General features: G+C 50.6%; 1 protein-coding gene across 23 annotated transcripts in view; it reads left to right on the forward strand.

Annotated features, from left to right (window-relative positions):
• Window positions 1–17,462, forward strand: part of PTPRS (protein tyrosine phosphatase receptor type S) — a 162,823-nt gene that overhangs the window by 133,012 nt on the left and 12,349 nt on the right. For 9 of the 23 annotated variants that reach the window (XM_040590975.1, XM_040590969.1, XM_040590968.1 and 6 more), the window contains 10 exons: window positions 556–653; window positions 1,147–1,400; window positions 1,820–1,913; window positions 2,131–2,346; window positions 4,110–4,267; window positions 5,303–5,314; window positions 7,111–7,223; window positions 9,573–9,620; window positions 13,802–13,899; window positions 16,635–16,758. In XM_040590975.1, coding sequence (XP_040446909.1) covers window positions 556–653; window positions 1,147–1,400; window positions 1,820–1,913; window positions 2,131–2,346; window positions 4,110–4,267; window positions 5,303–5,314; window positions 7,111–7,223; window positions 9,573–9,620; window positions 13,802–13,899; window positions 16,635–16,758 — 1,215 coding nt within the window. The remainder of the gene's footprint in view (window positions 1–555; window positions 654–1,146; window positions 1,401–1,819; window positions 1,914–2,130; window positions 2,347–4,109; window positions 4,268–5,302; window positions 5,315–7,110; window positions 7,224–9,572; window positions 9,621–13,801; window positions 13,900–16,634; window positions 16,759–17,462) is intronic. The other 14 variants (XM_040590978.1, XM_040590981.1, XM_040590982.1 and 11 more) reach the window with 3 other exon arrangements.

Consider the following 17,462-nt stretch of genomic DNA (forward strand, 5'->3'; position numbering starts at 1 on the left):
TCCGGTTTCACACTCAGTCCCTCAGCTCCAATCTGCCTTGTGCCAGGTAAGTCCCTTTTCCACTTTCTTCTAAGTTAAGTCCGGACACCCTTCTGTCACTGGCACCTGAAGTGGGGGGCCAGTCGCTATACAGGTGGGAAGAGCATTTTCTTCAGCTTTTGCAAACAGCCAAAAGAAAACAGAAAAAATAAAAAAACCCTCAAAACGTGACCTGGGATGGGTTTCCTCACCTGAGCATGCTCAGAAAGCCAGCACCTCGTTCCTGCAGCAGCCACCCAGACCCATAAGTGTGTGGGCAAAGCCATGCACCCTCCCTCACCCCTCCCTGGGGTTAGGCATGGGGACAGGGAACATGGGGAGATGGACCTTGGCAAAACACGAGCAAAGTGTGGAGGAGGGAGCAAGGTCTTCCATCCCTGCAGCAGCAGCCAGACCCAGCCTGGCAGACCCTTTTGCCAGTGCCTGACATTCTCTTCCTTCTCTTTCTTGCTCTTCCTTCCCTCTGCTGCCTTTTCTTCTCCTATCTCCTGTTCCTCCTCACTTTTCTCTCAGCAGTTTTGCCCAAAAACTTCAAGGTGAAGATGGTGACGAAGACATCTGTCCTTTTGAGCTGGGAGTTTCCTGAGAATTACAACTCTCCCACCCCATACAAGGCAAGTGAAATGGAGGGGTCAGAACTGTGCTTCTTCCCAGTTCCCTGGGAGTCTTGTCTCTTGGTTTGAGTACGAGGTTGTAAGAGGCAGGAATTCTGAATCCCTGCCTCAGATATGGGCAGATGATGGTTTATCAGTACAACAGGGAGGTGGGCCAAAAATCAGGGCTGTTGGGTTGCATTCCCACCACTGTTACCATAGCACTGCCTCCCTAGGCAAGTTACCACAATTTTCCCATTCCTGAATAAAAATGTCTTTCCTAGTCTCAAATCTCAAGGCTTTTGTCTGCATCTACCTTATGCATGGGGACCCTGCAGTGGGCACAGGAGATGAGACGGCTCCCCACACACGTGCCTTCTATTCCTGTGTTCTATTCCTGCCAAAGCTGTGCCCCTCGCTGCAGACCAGAGCAGTGGGGAGGAGGGAGTTTGGTTGCTTGAGCATTATTAGCCGTGCTCATGGTACAGCTTCGCTGCCTTTTCACCTCCCACAGATCCAGTACAACGGGCTGAATGTTGATGTGGATGGCCGCACCACCAAGAAGCTCATCACCAACCTGAAGCCCCGCACGTTCTACAACTTTGTTCTCATGAACCGGGGCAATAGCATGGGTGGCTTGCAGCAGAACGTTGCTGCCTGGACAGCTGCTGACATGTTATCAAAGAAGCCAGAGGTGACCCACAAGCCTGATGCTGATGGCAACGTGGTGGTGATTCTCCCAGATGTGAAGAGCTCTGTGCCTGTCCAGTAGGTTCCTGTTAAACTGCAGATGTGGGGTCTCAGTTTGTGCTGGGGGGGGGTCAGCCCTGATGGCTGGAGTCCACAGTACAAATCCGCAAGGGCAGTGGCAGGGAGTGCGTTCCCTGCATTTGTAGCCTTGCCTGACTCTTGTCTTTTGGAGCCATTTTGCAGAGCTAACAGGGGATGGCAGAGAAATGCAAAGGGAGTAGATAAGGAGACATGTCATATGGGGCTGCCACTGAATTCAAGCTTGTTCCAGGAGCATCAATTACAACTGCTAAATTAAAAATAAGGGGCTTGCTGGATTGAGCCAGTGGGGCTGTTTTGGCAAACCTAGCCTTCTGCATCATTGCCTGCACCCTCTTCTGCTGTGGCCCGGAGGAGATCAATTCCTTGTATTTCTTCTGATTATCCCCAACTCTTAGGGCTTACTACATTGTGGTGGTGCCTCTAAGGAAGTCCCGGGGAGGACAGTTCCTCAACCCCTTGGGCAGCCCTGAGGAGATGGATCTGGAGGAGGTGAGTGTGGATGAAACTGAAGCCAGCTGTGGGCGTAGAGGAAACAGCTGTAATGGGTGGGATGGTAACCTGGGAAGGTGGTTTTGGGGTGTCTGTGCTCCATGTTCTGAGTAGCTGTGGTGTGGCCAGCCTGAGTGGGATGGTTTGGCTCACCCTTCCTGCTCCCTTGATGGTGCTGAAGGCATCAGGGCTCAGAGTGTTCCTTTGCTCCCTCCAGCTTGTTCAGGACATTGCCAGGCTCCGACGCCGAAGTCTGCGTCACTCCCGACAATTGGACTTCCCCAAGCCCTACATTGCTGCCCGGTTTCGCTCCCTCCCCTCCCATTTCATCTTGGGGGACATGAAGCACTACGACAACTTCGAGAACAGAGCCCTGGAGCCAGGGCAGAAATATGTTGTCTTCATCCTGGCAGTGCTCCAGGAACCCGAGGCTGTAAGTGCTGCCTGCTTTCTCTTGCCCTCTTCAGATGCTTGTGCCCCTCTGTCCCCATTACTGACCAGAGACAGCAAGTGCTCCCTTGCGAGCAGCCGGCAGCCCTGGTGCCCTCCTGGCATTCTCTGTAACTCTCCCACCAGGTGCCAGATCTTGAGGTTTTTGTGTTTGTAAAGACCTTCCAGTCCAGCTGTGAAGCTTCTGCATATGGCTGTTGGAGCTGTTTGTGCTTGTGTCTGCACGCAGCAAACGTGTTTTTCCAAGCAGAAAGGCTGATGATGTGAGCTTTTGTGCTCTCCTGCTGCATTTTGCTGGTCTTCATAGGCAGGACTTGATACACCTACGGCTCCAGATTGGAGTCCAGAATGGGGAGTACTGAACTATCCACGCAGGACTGCACTCAAGTTCAGAGAACCCTAGGTCCAATAAAGGGTAATTTCTTGTAAAGCCTGTCCTTTTATTCCTTAGAGCAATGACCCTAGCCATCCTGCTTTGAGAACAGCATGTCACACGCCCTGGTCATTACTAAGTTCCCTGTCAAGCAGAGAGGGGAGTATTTTTTTTAATGCAAAACTACATATGCTTTCTACTACTTCAGCACCTCTGCTGGCTTCAGTGGTGCTGTGTTTGGCTTTAGGAAAACAACTGTTTTGTAATATTTACCTGCCTCCTCCCTCACACACAATAGGAAGCAGTCTAATACTTTGCTGTTTTTAAATCCCCCTATGGAGTTGTAGTGGAGAGCTATTTGAAATTAAGGGTTTTCAGAGGGTTTTTTCCCCAAATAAATATTTAGTTGTGTATTTGATATTAAAGGATTAGGCTGACACGCTTCTGAATGGGTTTCTCAATCGGATTACTGCAGCTTGTGGTAATTTCTGCTTTAAAACAAGGTACTACATACTCACTCACAGCGGCCTGGATTCACAGCAGTTCCCAAGTATGTAGCAGTATTTCGGTCTCGCCGAGAGCTGACAGAGTTCAAGCACTTGGAGTCCAGATCTTCTCTTCTTGTCCTGTCCCAGACTTTTCACTCAAACGAGGCCATGCCAGTTCTCCTCTGTGCATTTTAGTTTCTGTATAAGTTGGAAATGCATCCTTCCAGGGATGGGGAGATTGTAGCGCTCACGAGAGTGCAGGCAATGCTCATTAGTTAGGATTCTGGTGGGTTCAAACGTGCCTCTGATTCTCCTCAAGAGCCCAGCTCACTGCAGAGGGAGCAGAGGAGACATACTGCATTTTATTTATTTATATTTCAGGGTTGGTTTTTTTCAGTCATCAGACCAGACTCTTTATAAGCGTTAATTCTTGTTTTAATCCCTTCCCTCTTTCTCTGTAATCCCATCTGACTGTCAAAATCCAGATGGTTGCATGAGAGCTTGGAAAAAGTGTTTGTGGCAGTGAAGAGGGCTCAGGGATGTGGTGAAACAGAGGCATAGTCAACTGGTTTTCTAAAAGTGCCTCCTGGCTACAAGATTAGGTGAGCCGTAGGCACGAGGCAGTCTTACCACTTCACGTGATGTGATCTACACTTCTCATGTCTTACCCGGAGCACTGGAGGAGGAAGATACCTGTCATATGGATGCTCACAGACAAGGGTTTTTTCTACAGGTGGAAGAGCACATTTTTCTCTGTTATTACATGGTTTGTGCTGCAGAGAGCTCACATCCTCTCTAGAAATTTCTCTTGTGGAGTACTTCTCCATTGTTTTCTGTCCCAATTCCATCTCTGAACTGTCCCCCACAATTTCTCGTGTCTTCCAGACTTTTGCTGCTAGTCCTTTCTCCGACCCCATCCAGCTGGACAACCCTGACCCACAGCCGATCATTGATGGAGAGGAAGGGCTGATCTGGGTCATCGGGCCCGTCCTGGCCGTGGTATTCATCATCTGCATCGTCATCGCTATCCTACTCTACAAAAAGTAAGAGATGCTTCTTGCCCAGATCTGTGACCATTCTGAATGTCCCCAGCTCTAGTCCCTAAAGGGAATTTCCTCCTTGGTCCTGTAGTTGTCAGCTGAGGGCAAATCCTTCCACCAGCAGCAGAGAGAGGAGCGCTGAGGCACAAATGGAGGGGTCTGAGCGGCACGGGAGAGATCAGCAGTGGGTTGCAGGGACTTGCACGCATGGCACTCTCAGGAAAGCTGTGCTCATCTTACAGGCAGTCTGTTGTTATACATGTGCAATGAGTTTGTCAGGTCTCTTGCCTGTCTCCCCCAGAAGAGCTGCTCACAGCCTCAGGCTCCCCTTTCTGTGCTCTGTGTGCAGAGTGGGGGTGCTGCAGAGGAAGCGTCTTTGTGCGGTGGATCAGCAGAGGCCCCCATTGTTCTCAAACTGGTTTCCAGCTGGAGGTGGGAGATGAAAGCAGGGCTGTGATGTGAGTCTGCAGGAGAGAGGAGGGAACAACCCCTGGCAATCTCTCCCTTTTCCTTGCCTGGAAATCTCGCCCTTTTCCTTGGCATTCTGAGCATCTCATGGTGCGTGGATGAGACCGGGAGCCTCTCGAGCACACCCAAGCTACACTGTGCAATGAAAGAGAAGAGGAAAGGAGGCAGATGCTGAGCAAAATAAGGCAAGAAAAAGGGCAGGATGGCAGCTATAGCCAATGCAGGGGTGTCCTTACCTGGGACATCACATACCCAGGATGGCAGCGAAGCTCTCTTAACCCTGCTGCATCTTCCATCCTCACAGGTGTGTTCACTTATGCACAAGGGTGTGTCTTTTGCATCCCAGCAGGTGTGAAGCTGCTAGGCTCACAAGTGCTCTGGGGTCAGACACTCCAGTGGTTCTTGTTGGTGTTCTTTAGCCCTGATCTAAGTGGGTAATCTCTACTGGTCCCACCTTCTACCTGTGCTACCAGGGTTAGAGCTGAGCAAATGCTTCCCCTTTCCTCTGCAAGGTCTTTCTAACCTGAACATTTGTCTTGTCTTTTCTCCACTTACTGCTTTCCTGGACAGCAAGCCAGACAGGTAAGAGCACCAGATTTGCAATTTGTTTAGGTTCTTTCTTGCTGTGTGTCAGGCAGTGTTTAGTGTCTGTGGTGATGGGGCTTTGTTGGTATGGTTCCTACCGTTACGTCTGTCCTAACAGGAGCCCTGTGTCAGACTAGCATGAGACCATGTTTGAATCAGGGCAGAAAAAGTAAAGAAAGCCCAGCTTTCTCCTACTTGTCTGTTCCTAAATATAATGGCCCTTTCTCAAGCTGAGCAGCAGTGACAGTAAACGGCTCATAAAATGTTAAGTTAATGGAGCAGAGAAACACCCATTTGTGTTGCAGTCAGAGGTGGAAGCGGGTTTCTCCATGTCTGACTGCTCTGTACAGGCTGTCCCTGAGCCGCTGGCATACTGGAGGCAGAATCTTACCAGCTGAGTTGTCCTCGCCCCGTTGCAAAAGCTATTCTTGCCCCATCAGCCAGGGACTTCTAACAGAGTTCATTTATGACTGCAGAAATTAGACTTATTTCAAACCATTTCCGAGGCTGGGAGAGCTTTCACTGGAAGTAACTGATGGGTTTAGCCAATGAACTATTAACAGCAGTTTCAGAACTGCGGCAAAAATAAACTACTCCCAAACTGCAAAGTGGTATAATTCTAAAATGCTGCCCCATGCAGTGCTGGCAGGGCTCGTGCCACTTCTTCTAGCTATTAATGACATTAAGAGACAGCTAAAAATGTACTGAATAACCTTCTCTCTGCCTAAGTAATTGCCATTACTGCTGCAGGCATATTATTAGAAGCTTCTGTGCAACCCTAGCAGGTGAGGTGAGGAGCTCTACAGCCATCTTGCTATAGAAGAGCTGGACAATATTTGCAAGCCGCAGGGTGTGGGTACACATTCTCTGCCCGCTGGAGAAGTTCTGCTCCTGGCAGCTTGTCACTGTTCCCTTGCCAGAGGTTATCACATCTGCAGATCATCACTGGGCTTTGCTTACAAATTCTTTTCAAGGAGAATGAGCCACTAGGTCAGCAAAGACTTTCAACTGCCTCAGCTAACTTAACCCGTTTTGAGTAAAATATACTAGGAAGCACTTAGATGTGCAGCTCAGCTGGCAGGTTGGAGTGGGCTTCAGCTTCTGGCACGAGGTGAGACAGATCTCAGCAGGCACAGCTGTGATGGGAAAGCGTGTGTCTAGGCTGTTTTTTGAACCCAGTTTTTAGGGTTCTGCAGATCAAGAAAGGTTGAAAATCACTGCTTTGACTTCTCTGTCTGCAGCAAGGCACTGAGAGCTCCTAAACAAGCCAACAGAGCAATAGCAGTACTTTTCATCCAAGGTCACGGTCAGGAGATTCTGTACTTTTCCAAATGATTATGTTGGCTGTGGTTCTCTCGGGCTGAAAATGGCTTGGCCACAATTGGAAAGGCTTCTGCTTGCAGAGCTCTGCGAAGTTCAGTGGAGGCTTGGCTGTGCAGGGAGGCTGAGGTGTGAGTTCACAGCACCTCAGCTGCTCCTTGCTGCCTGTCTGTACTTCTGCTGTGAGAAGGAGGAACTTCCAGATTTGTCTGAAAGCTGCTAAGGGCATGCTGGGCCCTTGTAAACCCATCAAATACAGCACTTGCAAAACCCTCCGAACCTTATCCCTTTTCTGATGCGTTTTATGTAATCTACATCCTTGTCTGCCTCAGACCCTGATATTGGTGGGAGCTATGCTCAGGTCTGACTGGCCTGAGTAGCTGAAGAGACTAAAAGGCCCATAAGCTAAGCTGCTTTTCTTTTTGGTTTTTTTGTTTGTTTCTTTTTTTTATTTATTTCTAATTTGTTTAAAGCAAACGGAAAGATTCAGAGCCACGGACAAAATGCCTCCTGAACAATGCTGAAATCACCCCTCACCACCCTAAGGACCCTGTGGAAATGAGGCGCATCAACTTCCAGACTCCAGGTAACCGGCTGCTAACCGGCCTTTCTCACGGGGAAGGCAGGAGCGGAGCAACTGCCCTTCCCTTGGCCCCTCCTGCCTGCGTGGAGGCTGCTGCAGTGCTGCCTTCCAGCGCCCGCGCCAGCCCGGGGTGCAGCCAAGGAACCTCCAGCCTTGCCTGTGCTGAGCGAGACGGCAGAGAGAAACCTGTGCCGGGCAACCTCGGGGACCTTGCGCAGGCTGTGCCCCCGCTAGCCAGGCGGGAGGAGGGGCTGCGCCGCATCCCCCGCTCAACTGCTGCGTTCTGGGCTGAGTACACAGCTGCAGCGCCGTGGCCGTGCCAAGCTTGCCGGAGCACCGATGCTGCCGCGCAGCACCGTGCCTCGTGCTGGGAGATCCCCTGGGCGGTGGAGACGAAGTGTGGCAGGCTGCCCAGCACGCAGCACTCCAGCCACGTCTGTAATGGGAGCTTTCTGCTTATGTGCCAAACACTCCTGCTGGGAGCCGGGCCCACCGGCGGGCTGTGCGGGGACAGGGGGCAGGGGGTTGCTTCGTGCAGGCGAGGCAGCATCTCCTCGCTCAGTGCAGGCGCTGCCGCTGCAGGCTCACTCAGCTGCACTCAGCTCCCAGGCGGAGAGGCTCCATGCACCCTCCTCTCTCCCCATGTGTGTCCCCACGTACGTGCACGTCTAAGCTGCCTGCGTGGCACCTCTGCAAGCCACCACTGAAAGCCCAGCACGGGCATGTCCTCACGTAGACAGACACTTGGTGATGCTGAACAGTGCCTGCACACTGATACACACCTCTGCCTCCGAGTTCCTGGTGCTTGAGGATTTGGAAGGGAATTTATTGTGCTCTGTGGGGGCTGGCTGTTGTTTTCAGTTTGTTTGTATTTTTTTGCTGTTTTGTGCTTGTTAGTAATGTTTCTGCAGCTCCTGTTTCCCCTTCCCATCCCAGTCCTGTCCTTAGCGTTGTCTGAGTTTTCTCTAGGGTGAGCATGGCAAGTCAAGTAGGTACCTTGAGGGCAGGGATCTTTGGGGAAGCGCAAAGGCAGCACCAAGCTAAGGGCTTCATACCAAAAATAGTTAGGAGCAGCCTGCTAGTATCGGCCCAAGCTTAGCAACGATTGAGTCTGAGCTGAGGGATAGAAGCAGGTTCCATCTAGCATGCAAGGACTGAATGCAGAGCAGTTCAGCAGCAGTTAGGTCCCTAAATCAGGTCTTGCTTAGTGGTGCTCTTGCGGGAGAGTCTGAAGGTGTTTTGAGATCTTTTGAGTTTCCCCAGCTGCGGCTCAGCAGCAGTTTGCATTTGTCTGGGCTCAGTGTTACATACTGGGTGCAAACGGGAGCTCCTTTTGGGAGCGTTCAGGTTGGCTTCTGGGCGCTCCAGGTAGTGGTATGAGACCCAAGAGGAAGAGTTGCACTCCCACGTGTGAAAACTTAGGCTAAGATAACAATAAAGATAAAAGGTTGTGGCCATGCAGCTTAGCCTGGGTGCTAAGAAGCAGCTGGAAGTACGGTTTCACGTGTTTCCCTTACTGGGTATTTCTCCCTGTCCCCGCAGGATAGCAGTCAGCTAAGGGCACTTGGAGCTTCGGTTAACACGACTGATAGATGAGTGAGTCTGTCTTCTACTGACCCTGCTGGTTTGGTCACGGTGCACCTCTGAATTCTTGGTCTAAGAGGCTTGTGAAAGGTAGCTATGGCATGCAGACCTGCCGCTAAGGCTCTGCTAGGCAAAGGTCTGCAGATCTCAAAAGGCTGCCTGGTTTTGTCCAGTCCAGCTTTAGAAAGAGGCTGCCACCTTTTCTTTGTAAGTTTATCTAGCCAAAGAGTTCATCTCGCTCGTTTATTCAGTGATATGGTTTGTAAAGCAATAAAAAGGTTTTAAAGGGTTTGGGAGAGCTGGTCACCTGCCTCCCACAGAATTTTGCAGACAATTGGCTGAAGATGGAAAATCAGAGCTTGGAGTGTGCGGGTGGTGATGGAGAGCTTGTGGTGGTGCAGTTTGCAGGGGAGGACTCCATAGGTGCTGTCTGAATTGAAATAATTTGAATTAAGTATGTTGTGGTTTAGAAGAGGCTTGTAGGCTCTGCTCCAGCCAGGTGACCCGGGGTCCAGCAAGCGGAGTCTCTGTCGTGTCCCCAGCAGCAGAACGGAGGGGCGACATGGGGATGGGAGCGTGCGTGAGCATCTGTGCAGCTGGGAGAGGGGGAAGCATAGCACATCTTAGATATCCTGTCCTAGCCTAATTAGCACAAAAAATAACTTTCTTTTCCTCTTTGGATTTATGTTGGTTTTTTGTTTTTTTATTAGCATGAAATTTTTACAAAAGTGTATATTTTATTTATTTATTTTTTACTGTTTTCTGCAGATTCTGGTCTGAGCAGCCCTCTCAGTGACCCTGAGTTTGACTTTGAAAGTTAGTTCCTGTGTGTTTTTGTTCCTGTTGGTTTCATTTCCCCCTCGCCCCCCATTATTATTTTTTTCTCTTCTGTCGTTTTCCTTTCCAATTCTGTTTCGTTCCTGTTATTATTTTTTTTCTAATGCCAAATTCTCTGTATTCCTGCCGTGTTTGCCCATCTCATCCCTCTTCTGTGCCATCTGTCTGTCTGAACTGCGCTTCCAGTTTTACAGTATCAACTCACAGGCCTTTTGCAAGACGAGGGTAGTCACAGCAGCAGAATAGAGCCCCCGGTAGCAGCGTGGGACACTGGCCGTCCTTCTGTGTCTCTTTTGCTGTCTCAGGAGAAAGACCTGGGTTTCAAGGCTTGCTTTTCTTCCCAGTATTGAAGAGGTTTCATTTCAGCAGCTTGGCTAAATGTCCCCCGTACTTATTGACGGGCAGAAAGTGATCTTTTGTGCACTGGTGTGTGAGCGTTGTATGTGTGCGTGCCTGTGCTTTTGTGTTCATCGCTTCGTAACGCAGGGAAAGAGAAAACCGGAGCTGCAGCTGATGAACCCCCCTCTTTGGAAAGAACCGCACAGGCACCTTTCCATGTCAGGCGAGGAAAAGGGCCGTTTCCCATCTGTGGCAGGTGTCTGTTCCTTGGCATCCACTTGTTCCAGGAGCACAAAGACCGGAGGCCTCTCCACGGTCCTCCACACCCCCTGGGTTTCATGCAGAGTGCCATCCAGCCGCGGTGATTTTGCAAGGATAAATGGGCTCGGGCCCATGTAACAGATGTTAGGGTGACGTTTCTGGCGAGTTGGCTGGTGCATAGAGAATCAAGTCTTTTGTGATAAGATTAGAGAGATTCAAGTGATTGAAACGTTAGATGAGACTGGCTCTAAAAGACTTCATCCCATTAGAAGCCAAGATCCCAGCTTTGCAGGGTGGGGTTTGGGTTTGATTTTATATTTTTTTTTAAATGCTGGGCAGGGAAGTAGATGTGAGGTTTCAGCTGACAAATGTGGAGAATCACAGGTGCTGCTTGTGCTCAGAGCTGTGAGGGCAGGGGCTTTTTTCTGACTAGTTTAATCCAAATATTGGTCTCTCTGGTATTGAATACTCCTGCCAATACTATCCCAGTCCACCTGCCACCTCCCCTCAACCACCTTATTGTAACAGAGGGGGTTTGTGTGTTTTTTCAAGCTGCACTGATCCTCGGCCCCCGGCAGTGCTCCCGCTGCCATCCTCGCCGCTGCGGGAGGTCTCCCTGGGTGGCAGCCCCACAGGTAGCCAAGAGGCTGCTGAGCAGAGCAACCTGCAAGCCGTTTCCCTTCATGTCTGAAAAAGAATTATTGAATTAAAGCAGACAAAAGAGAAGCTGCTGCAGCTGACACAGCAGTGCTGACTGGTACCACTGGGAAGTACCACTCCTGGCTCATTTAAGATCAGACTTCTCCTGGATCTTAATGGGAACCCCCATGCACTTGGCATTTTGACCAGGGAAGTGTTTATCGCTACAGAGGTTTCTGGTCTTCTTTTATAATAAAGAGCCCTAGAAATGGATCCCACGAGGAGATTTCTGTCTCTGACAGCAGCAGAACAAGGCGAGTTCCCATGTGCTCTCAGCCAGTGGCTGTTTGCAGCGGGCTGGAGGTGGGGACGGGATGTTCCCCAGCAAAGAGACAGAGCTGGTTTTCAGGAGCTGGTCACACTGAGGATTTTTCCAGGAGCTTTTATGAAGGAAACTTGTGAAATGCCTTCAAGGGGAATGTGACTTCTCGTTCCAGATTGGCACAGTGGGCCTTTCTTGTGCAGCCTGTTTGCTCAGAGGGAATGACACATATTGCTCCATGACTTCTAAGCCAAAGAGAATCTGGGGGATTTTTTTTTTCTTGCTTGCTCATTATTACTGCGTTTTTCGATTGTTTGGGTTTTTTTTTTTCCTTTTGACCTACGTGTTCATCATTTGGGATTTCATTTACAGCGCTGTGTTTCTAAGCACACTTCAGCAAATAATCTCTAGCTTTTTGCAGCAGTCAGGTGGTAGCAGCTGGGCTGAGAGCTGCCCAGCTGCCTCCCAGCCCAAGGGGGGAGAAGTCAGTGAGGGGGAGACCTGCAGAGGTCTGGAGACAGCTTATTGTGTTGCCAGAAGTTGTTCTGAGTAGGCTTTGGCTTTGCTCTAATGTCACAGCTCAAGTTATGTTTGCTGTCCTCTTCAGCCCTTACTTTCAGAGGCAGGACAGACACTGGGAAGAGTGTTTATAGTACTCCTTTGGTTTCATCTCTGGTCTCGGGCATCTCAGCCGGTGTGACCTTCCCTCCAACCAGCTCCTCCAACCCCCCCACCCCCCTTGTCTGCACCCAGTGCTGTGGTACTGGGGTGGGTGGCAGCCACCTTCCAGTCCCGGGCGGGAAGCAAAGGGGAAATCCTTCCCGGGGTGCGGTGGGCTACAGGACAGCAAGAGGCTACCTGGGAGCTTTTCCTCCATGAGCCAGGAGAGACTTTCTGCCCTGATCCTCAGCAGACTCGTATGAAGCCAGTGCAGCCTCCAGAATACCTTGGGGTTATTTTGGGGAGTTTTTTGGTCCATTCCTCCCCACCCATCCTTGTAATTTTCAGCCAGACTTCCTTGTGCTGAACACAGATGTCTAGTTAGCTTAGGAGACACCTGTTTGAGTGGTGGTCTCGAATCCCCACTCTGTGGCAGACTCGTCCTGTCCCCAGGCCTGGGGGAGGCAGCATCTCTCCAGAAGTCACTGTAAAACTGAGGATGTCATGCTTGCTTTGCCATCTCTGTGCTGAGTTTTCAGAGTATCTGACCATGCTGCTGCCACCGCCACTGCTTTGTCACACACCAACACCCACGGGGCTCGAAATTCTCCCTGGCTTCCATCTCTTCTCCACTCCTGTCCTTCTCATGGGGGATATTGCCTAGGGCTTCTCGGCATGCTGCTGTCCTTGCCCGTCCGCTGTCGTTTGTAGCAGGATCGGCTAGCAGACAGCATGGGAAGCCTTTGGAAAAACATAACCCAATGCAGATGAGCAAAGCACGGAGCGCTTTTCCACCCCGATTTGTAGCATAGCTATTTGAGATGATGGGAAGGGAAGGTTCCCTGCCCTCCCCACAGCTCCAGCTGCCCCTCTCAGAGCACGAGGTGCAAATAATTCTTCAGGCTGAAAACCAAGTCTGCCTTCGCTGCTCAGCCCCTTTGTGGCCGAGATATGCCTGCAGCCTGACTGGTCCGATGCAGCGGGGCCCTCCAGTGTGTCTTGGAGAAGATCAAGTCTGTTCCTTGGCAGTTCTGCCTGCCTCAGTACAAGCACAACTAAGCGCTGGGGAGAATTGCAAGGGCAGCAGGTGAACCAGGGCTGGGAGGCATCGGTCTCTGCAGCAAATTGTTTCCCACCCCCCAGACTGAAAGGGGCAAGAGGATCTTTTGCCTTTCCATCACAAACCAGAACGGCGTCCCCAGCAGAGCAGGACAGGGCTGGTACAGCCCTCCCCACAAGTGGAGGAGGGAGGGCGAGGAGGACAGCAGCACTGGCCGTGGCTGAGCTGTGCTGTAGAAGGAATATGATCCACTGGCCACGAGCGGGAAGAGGAGCCGGTGCTTGACACCTCCATACCTGGCCACACTCTTGGAGCGGGGAAGGTTAGACAGCTGTCCCTGAGCCCACCAAGGAGCTTACAGAGCCAAGGTTGTGCAAAGGACAGTTCCTGAAAAGCCTCCCCTGCTTCCCTCCATCTGCATTCCCTTCCCCTGCCCCACATCACCATGGTTGGCTGGATCCCTGCCCCTTCCCTTCTTTTGTGTTGGAGTTTGTTTATGATCATTGCGGGTGCTGTAACATTTGCTGCGTAGGTTCCTCTGGCAGCGTTTGCTCATTTTAAGTCCACTATTGGAATTGCTAACATGCATCTGCTCTTCGGATTTTCCTTTTTGTTTTGCTCTGATTTACACATTGAAAATGGGGCCATCATGGGAACACTCATTTTAATGGTTTTTTTATTTCCTTGATTTTTATTTTTGACTTCCAAGGACACAATTTCGAGCCCTGAATTCTTCTCTTCTAACTTCCCTACTTTCATTGCAGATCTACATTGTAATTTTTTTTCTTTTCTTGTTTCTTCTTTCTTATAAAATGTGCAATGGTTGTGAATTTTTGTTATTATTAAATGAGATTCTTTTCCTGCTGTCTTGTCTTTTAGGTATGCTCAGCCACCCACCAATCCCCGTTTCCGAGCTGGCTGAACACACAGAGCATCTCAAAGCTAATGATAACCTGAAATTGTCCCAAGAGTATGAGGTATGAGCAAGAGTGAGTGCTGTGCATGAGTTTGCAGAGCCAGGAATTAGGAAATTGAGACAGGCCCTCATCCAAATGAACATAGCTTCATTTTAAGGATCTGGTTAGTTGAAATAAAAAAGCTATTTGCGTTTTGAAAATTAAGTACTTGCTCCCTGCTTTGCTAGGTTCAGTTCCAGATCATAAAAAAGAAAGAGGCTTGGTCCATGAGCCATTCCTGTCCAAAGAGTGGGCATCTGGGACAGGGTCTGAGCTCCCTTCACAAAGGGGATGCATTTCGGGAAGATGACTGCCAGACAGATGGGTTGGGGAGTTGTCCCTGGGGGGTGCCTATGTCTTGCTCCTGAGTATGGAGAGGACCAAGCCAAGGAATGTGGTACCCAGTTTTAGAGAGCTGAAGCTAAGCGAGATGAGCACCAAGTCCTCCGCAGCTGACATGATCAGCAGCCACGGAGCTAAAGCTGAGAAAACAGGATAATTTGTACCTTCCTTGTCTTGTCTGAGGGTTTGTGCTCTTTTTTTTTTCTCCTTGCTGCTAATGTTTGGTTACTCAGATGGGCTCCTGCAGGCAACCAGCCAGGCAGAGCCGCAGCTGCTGGTCTTGAATTTCAGGTCGCTCCCCCAGCCTGTGCGGTTCCCACCTTGCTGGGGTTGACAGGTCAGGCCAGTCCCCAGGCAGCCGGTGGGGGGAAGGTGAAGAGCACCACAACCCCCCGTTATCACGCGTTATCACTGCCGCTCTGAGCATGGCATCCTTGCTGCCGCCGGGAAGGGCTGTGTGCTGGCACCAGCCTGCTCCTGCCCGCTTGCGGTATCGTGGCCACATCAGCACTGGTTAAATCCTGCTGCGAATGCCCGGTGCGGTCGGGGCCATCGGTACGCAGGTTGCTTTCATTGCAGATTGAACTTATGACTGGATTTTTTTTGTTGTTGTTCAAAGACATAAAACGCCCCAATATTTTTAGACTAACAAGTAGTCTAGAGTGCCCAGTTCTGTTCACCAGCAGAGCACGAGGGGATATTTTCTGAACAAAGGACTGGTTCTGGGATGCTTTCTCCCTGGTCTGACTTGCAAACATCGGTATGTGTGAAGCAGCTCTGTATTCACGGCTCCGCACCCGTGATGGGGGGTTTGCGTGTTGGAGAAGGCACATTCGCTCTCCTGGGGTCTTTCACCCCACATTGGGGTGCCGGGGGGGGGGGGGGGGGGGGCGGAGCAGCAGCCCGTTAATATGCTCTATCCAGATTTCAAAGACTGATTTGCATAATGCAATATCCCAAGTGCCCTGGCTTCGTTCCAGTACAACCTCCTCTAGTGGGAGAGCCAGAGCTAAACAAACATCGCTAATGAAATGAATGTGAGGCATGATTAGAGGGATAGAGAGCAAACAGACACATTACAATAGTATAAATACCCATTAGTTAGAAATGCTCCGCAGCCAGGGTGCGAGAGGACGTCTGTGTCTGGTGGTTTTGTACCGGCGTTGCCCCGACCGCTGGAGCCGAGCTGTGCCTGGGGAGCTCTCGGGGCGGCACGGGTGCCTGGCGAGGGTTGACCCCTGCGAGCTCAAAGGGACAAATCCAGCCAGGCGCGCGCAGGACCCTGTCCCCACCGGCCATGAGTGGCAGGCAGGGAGAGCGAGCAGCAGGAAGCACAACTCGGCACGCTCCTGCCAAGCCTCCAGTTGAGGCAAACCCCTAGGGCTCTGCAAAATGATGAAGGAATTAAGCCTTTTATTTAATTCTCTGGCTGAGGATTTAGAGGTAAACGTAATTAACCTAATTTCCATATCTGGGACAGCTGGACTTAAGACAGAAAAAAAAATCCAACCACCAAACCTGGTGTAAATCACCAACATGGGCAGAGAGGAATTTTTGTCCAGTGCATTTTGTTGTTTACTCCTTCATCCCTTCCAGGAAAAGCCATGTTGGTTCAGTTCCTTGGGGCCAGGGTGCTCACCCCTTCTCTGCCTGGGGAGGTGCCTGCCCCTGCCACACTCCTGTGGGGCTTCCCACCTCCCTTTGCACCAGGGAGACCTCTGGCACCCAGTCTGCGGTCCCAAGGAACGCTTTCTGCTGTCTCTGCTCTGTGCAGAGCAGCCAGCTGCCTTCCTGCTGCCCGTGACAGCAAGTTTTTTCCCTGATGTTTCATATCGCAGTTGCACATGTGGTTATAAAGCCTGTCCTAGATTAAATATCTTCTTTGCCAGGTATTAGTACCCAACAAGACACCGGTATATTTATGCCATCTTAATTGTTTAGTTTAACCATGCATAGATTTAGCCTCTTCATCATTTCATAAATACGTTCTGATGTGATTGTTCCTGTTCTCTCCCAATTCCCGGCCGTTTGTCTGTCGGTGAGGCAGGGCTGTAAGTAATCCGGTGCGGCCTCAGCAGAAGTACGAGCCAAGGCTTCTGTACTGCAGCCTGAAATTGCACCGATGCTTTTGCCACGGGGTTGCACTGCATTGTGCCCGAGGGGGAACTGTCGCAGGTACCGCTCTGGGTGTGCTTGGGACTGAGGGAGATGGGCCATGAACACCCTGTGCCACCCAGCTGGGGCTTTTCCGCAGCAAAGATTGGTTCTTAAGGAAGCAAATGCTGGGAAATGCTGCGTTCCCCAGCTAGACCTTCAGAGCCCCCATCTGTCCCGTGCAGAACAAGGTATGCAGAGCTTGATTTGCTGCTTTTCTCCTCTCTGAGTCTTCCATTTTCTTTCCCCGATTCCTCCAGTCCATTGACCCTGGCCAGCAGTTCACCTGGGAGCATTCCAACCTCGAAGTGAACAAGCCCAAAAACCGTTACGCGAACGTGATTGCCTACGACCACTCGCGCGTCATCCTGCTGCCCATTGAAGGTACCGTAGTGTCTCTACTCCTACGCGGTAGCGCTAGGCTGAAGTTGCTGCAGGGAAACATATTGCGTGTGCTCTTCTCCCTTCCCTCTTACCCTCTATTTATATTCTTCTCTTAACATCTCCCTGGGAGTTTAGCAAGCAGGAGATACCTCTGTAAAGCAGGCGTTTGTTCAGTTCTGGTGACTGACATATTCCCTGGAGCTGCAGTCCCTCATTTCAAGGGCTGGTTTATCAAGAACCTGTCTTCCCTTTACGTGGAGATCCCAGCTCGATACGTTTCTGGCTAACGGGAAGAATTCAGACCACATAGTGCTTTAAAGAGAGCAGGAGCGGGGCAGTGGGTGGCGGTGAATGTGGAGTGTACCTGTACAGCAGATGAATGAGAAGTAAGCATAGGGCTAATTGTACTAATGTTGAGTGTCAGCAACGTAGCAAAGATGTGGTTGCTGAGTTGTACAGACCTAAAGATTACTTGATATGCAGCTCCTGCTGCAGTCCTGGCCCCTAAAAGGCTAAGAATAAGAAGGGGTTAGCGTTAGCCTGGTAGGTCATAAATTGTTTCCTGAGCTGCTTATGTGAGTGATGGTGCAGTCAGAAAATATACATTAAATCTCAACTCGTGGCTCTTGACAGAGTTGCTCTGGTGCACGCTACGGTAAGAGGGGCTTTTGGTGGAGAGGAGATGGAGTTTAACAGGGCATCTG

The sequence above is a fragment of the Falco naumanni genome, chromosome 4, assembly GCF_017639655.2.
Source record: "Falco naumanni isolate bFalNau1 chromosome 4, bFalNau1.pat, whole genome shotgun sequence".
Classification (NCBI taxonomy): domain Eukaryota; kingdom Metazoa; phylum Chordata; class Aves; order Falconiformes; family Falconidae; genus Falco; species Falco naumanni.